The 4,071-nt window shown below is 47.9% G+C and overlaps 1 protein-coding gene across 1 annotated transcript in view; it reads left to right on the top strand.

The window, feature by feature from the left end:
- Nucleotides 1–3,222, top strand: part of Lgals12 (galectin 12) — a 10,137-nt gene extending 6,915 nt beyond the window's left edge. Inside the window, exons 9-10 of the mRNA XM_021217330.2 lie at nt 2,229–2,379; nt 2,973–3,222. Of these exons, the coding sequence (XP_021072989.1) occupies nt 2,229–2,379; nt 2,973–3,119 (298 nt within the window). The 3' untranslated portion in view covers nt 3,120–3,222. The remainder of the gene's footprint in view (nt 1–2,228; nt 2,380–2,972) is intronic.
- The last annotated feature ends 849 nt before the right edge of the window (nt 3,223–4,071 follow it).

The raw sequence follows: 4,071 nt of genomic DNA, 5'->3' as shown, positions 1-4,071 counted from the left end.
GGGGGAGGGAGAGAGGGAGGGAGGGAGGAAGGAAGGGGAGGAGGGAGAGAGGGAGCCAACACCACCATTTACCCCCCTCTTGCGGCAGAGCAGAGAAGTAAGTGAGCCCAGGTTGCAGTTTATGAATAGGCTGGGGTCAAGCACAGCAGCCCTGTTGTGGTGCTGCTTCCCTGTCAGGTAAACTAGCTTCACATCACAAGTCCTAGAAAAGAACCTTTGCAGCTGAGACCCAAAGAGGTGATATGGCCTCCTCCTCTATCACAATGCTACATTCAGTAAACAGCCAAGCTGCCTAGAAAAGAAGTGCTTAAGCACCAGACTCTGGCTTCTCCTCCAGTGGTCACTCAAACCAAGACCTGCAGCTTAGATCTGTTTAGACTAGATGCTCCAGTGTTCCCTAATGTCACCCTGACCCTATCCAATAGAGCCTTACACTTGACAAGAAGTTCTCTCTAAATGTCCATCAAAACTCTGGGGCTGAAGAGGTGGTCCAGCATTTAAAAGCACTCCTAGTACGAATATGAAGGCTGGGCTTCAGCTCCCGGAACCCATGTAACAAGCCATGTGCACTCATAAGCCCCAGCACCCCTGGAGACAGATAGGAGGAGCTGGGGCTTGCTGGCCTCTGGCCTCACTCACTGAGAAGCTCGAGCTCCAAGCTCAGGGAATTTCAAAATAATAGCAGAAAGAAATAGTGGAGGACACCAGACACTCTCCTCTAGTCCCTGGTGCACACACACACACTCGCTCTCACACACACTCACAAATGCACACACACACACATACACTCACACACTCATGCACACTCACATTCACATACACACACACAAACACTCATACTCACTCACACACACATGCTCACACTCTCACACACATACTTGCACTCACACACTCATGCACACACACACATTCACATATATACACACAAACATACACTCGTACTCACACACCCATACATTCACGTACACTCACACAAGCACAGACACACACACACTCACACACACATGCTCACACTCTCACAAATGCACACTCACACACGCTTGCACTGATACATGCACACTCATGCACATACATTCATATACACACTCGCACACACATACTCACACATACACTCAGGTAATTAAAAAGGTATAGATGCCGGGTTCTATAATAGTACTGTTGAAAGACCCACAAAGTGAGGACTCCCCCACGTTCTGACTCAGGAGAGGCGACACCTCAAATCACTCACAAGAAACAGCCTTGATGCAAACCGCAAGAGGACTTTTTATTCCAGGCATGCTCTGGGGCCCACAGCCGTACACCATGCAGGGGTAGAGGACTGTGGACCCTGAGTAGCTGGGAAAGGGTGTATTTAAAGGAAAAAAACGCAACCCAAGGGGATAGGGAGGGCATTATTGGAAAATGCCAAAAATACAAGTGAAAAATCACAAAGGGGTACTAAAAATCACAAGGGGAAACTCCCTGCTTCTCAAGATTGTTCTCAAGATTTTAATCTAACCTCCGGGTCCTGGAACAAGGTCACTGAACTGGCTTGTGTAATTACCTGTTCTGTGGTCAGCCAGTTCTCGGAACAGGCTGCTTCAGGGACCAACTACTTTTCTTTCTTGGCTCCAACTTGGTTTAGGAGGTCAAACTTAAATTTTCTACCTTACACTGTCTAAGCAGAGTATCACTTTCAAATTCATTTGCTGTTTTACACGCACACTTTACCTGTTTTTTCATTTCATCCTAACAGCCCATGAGATGAATACAGCACTCATCCTCCCTAAGTTACAGTTCACAATGCACACAGAGATTCAGTGACTTGCCCAAGGGTAGGGGACTAGAAAGCGACAGAGTGTAAGCCCCTGCAGCCTGACCCTTACCACTGGCTCTTTGCAAAAGCCACAATCTGATACATAACGATAAATGTTAACTGCGGCTATGGTCACAGCTATTCCCACTTTCAGGGGAATAAACTGAGGCTTGAGGTAGGTAATTCCTACCTACATAGTCTTCTAGTCAGGGATTCAAGTATGATACTCATGTGCTGTCTATAGACTATCTATGTACTGTCTATAGACTATCTATATACTCTATACTGTTCTATGTCCAAGTGTTCTGCCCAGAGCCTGACAAACTTAACTCTTAGAAGTTATACAGTCTTCCAGTGGCTCTCCTGCCTCAACCCTTCCCCTTCTGCCTGAAGGTGACAGAGGCTGATCCACCTCTCTGCCTGCTTCTTGTAGTTTCACCCTGAGCCTGAAAGATGGGGCCACCCATGTTCCTGTGACACTCAGGGCTTCCTTCACAGACAGAACACTGGCCTGGGTCTCCTCCTGGGGACGAAAGAAGCTGATCTCAGCCCCCTTCCTCTTCCACTCCCAGCGATTCTTCGAGGTAGGTCTGAGCTTCGAAGTCACAGCTCTCCTTGAGCCCATTTCCTTAATGATCTGGGAGACTATGGGCTGGATTCTGGGAAGAGTGAACAGGCCAATACCCTGGGGCTAGGAAGCCAGAGCCAGCTCTGCACAAAGAATGTTCAGATGTTGACCTTCAGTCCTTATGCTAATGCCAGAGATCCTGTGCCCAGAAACATAGGCATAATGAATTCAGGTGAGGCATTGTCACTAAATGCTCCCCTAAGCTTCTAAAGGTCAAGAGTAATATACACCATTCCTATGTACACCTATAATCTGGCCCTTGGAAAGTAGAGGCAGAAGGATGAGGAGTTGTTCAAGCCCAGTCTCAGATATATAGGAAGCTTGAGGCCAGCCTGAGCTACATGAGACCCAGTCTCTAGCTCTCTTTATGGCTCCAGTATGGTTGAGAACATTTCCCAGTGGAAAGCATCGTTGCAGATGGTGAGCTTTAACCCCTAGACCAACCTGTTTCTGATAGCTGTGTTCCCTCAGTGAAGCAAGAACTCTGTGGTAGTACACCAGGAAAGGTCTCTCTGGAAGTCCACCACCCAATCGAGCTATTCTTACCAGGTACTGCTTCTGTGCCAAGAGGGAGGGCTGAAGTTGGCACTCAATGGGCAGGGACTGGGGGCCACCAGCCTGGACCAGAAAGCCCTGGAGCAGTTGCGGGAGCTCAGGATCAGTGGAAATGTCCATCTCTACTGTGTCCACTGCTAAGAAGGGTTCCGAGGGCACCCCTGCCAGAGAAGAGGAGGGGCAGCTGCAACCAGGGCTCCACAGTTACAGCCCCATTCTCCTGTTCTCAGTGGAGAAACTGACCTGGCATCACTTTGTCAGCCCAAGCTCCCATCTGAGTCACGAGCCTGAATCTAAAACTCTAAAAGGGCATAACACACACACACACGCACACGCACACGCACACGCACACACACACACACACACACGCACACACACACTGCATTTTAATCTATCAACTCTGAAAATAAGGGCCCAGGTCAATGTGTCTCTGTCTTCCACATTCAAAGTCTGTCTCAGTCTTCATTCCAATCCAGGCCCAGCCACTGAGAAGGCAAATAGAGTGTGAACAAGATGAGCCCCAAATCTGTGATCAACACATACCATCTACACACACCTTTTCATCTGCCCTCGTTTTATCTACAGTCACTCGCTAGTTTGTGAAGCCTTTGCCCAAAGTGAACAAATATCACAGCTGCTCTCATGGTTTTGGCCAAAGGGAACCAGCCACATCCCAGAAAAACACTGATTATGGGACATTTTAGTCACCCGGCCACGTAAACAACAATAATCTCTCATAAGATTATAATATAGTCTGGGTGGGCCAGGGATTATTCAGTCTATGTTTCTACAACATACCCTGCAGTGTCTATACAATGGCCAAATGGTCAAATAATGCATTTCCTAGAATTTGTCCTTGTCATGAAATGATACATGACTATATCTAGCAGAGCAGGTAGACCAGGAAAAAGGAAGCTGTAGAGTGTTTGATTTGAACTATTCCTGGAAATAAAGTCTGGGCTCACATTAGAGTGGACTTAAGACTCTGTCTCTTGCCAGGCGTGGTGGCGCACGCCTTTAATCCCAGCACTCAGGAGGCAGAGGCAGGCGGATTTCTGAGTTCGAGGCCAGCCTGGTCTACAGAGTGAGTTCC

The sequence above is a fragment of the Mus pahari genome, chromosome 1 (assembly GCF_900095145.1).
Source record: "Mus pahari chromosome 1, PAHARI_EIJ_v1.1, whole genome shotgun sequence".
Taxonomy (NCBI): domain Eukaryota; kingdom Metazoa; phylum Chordata; class Mammalia; order Rodentia; family Muridae; genus Mus; species Mus pahari.
The sequence above is the reverse complement of the archived record's forward strand: the minus strand, read 5'-3'. Positions and strand labels throughout refer to the sequence as shown.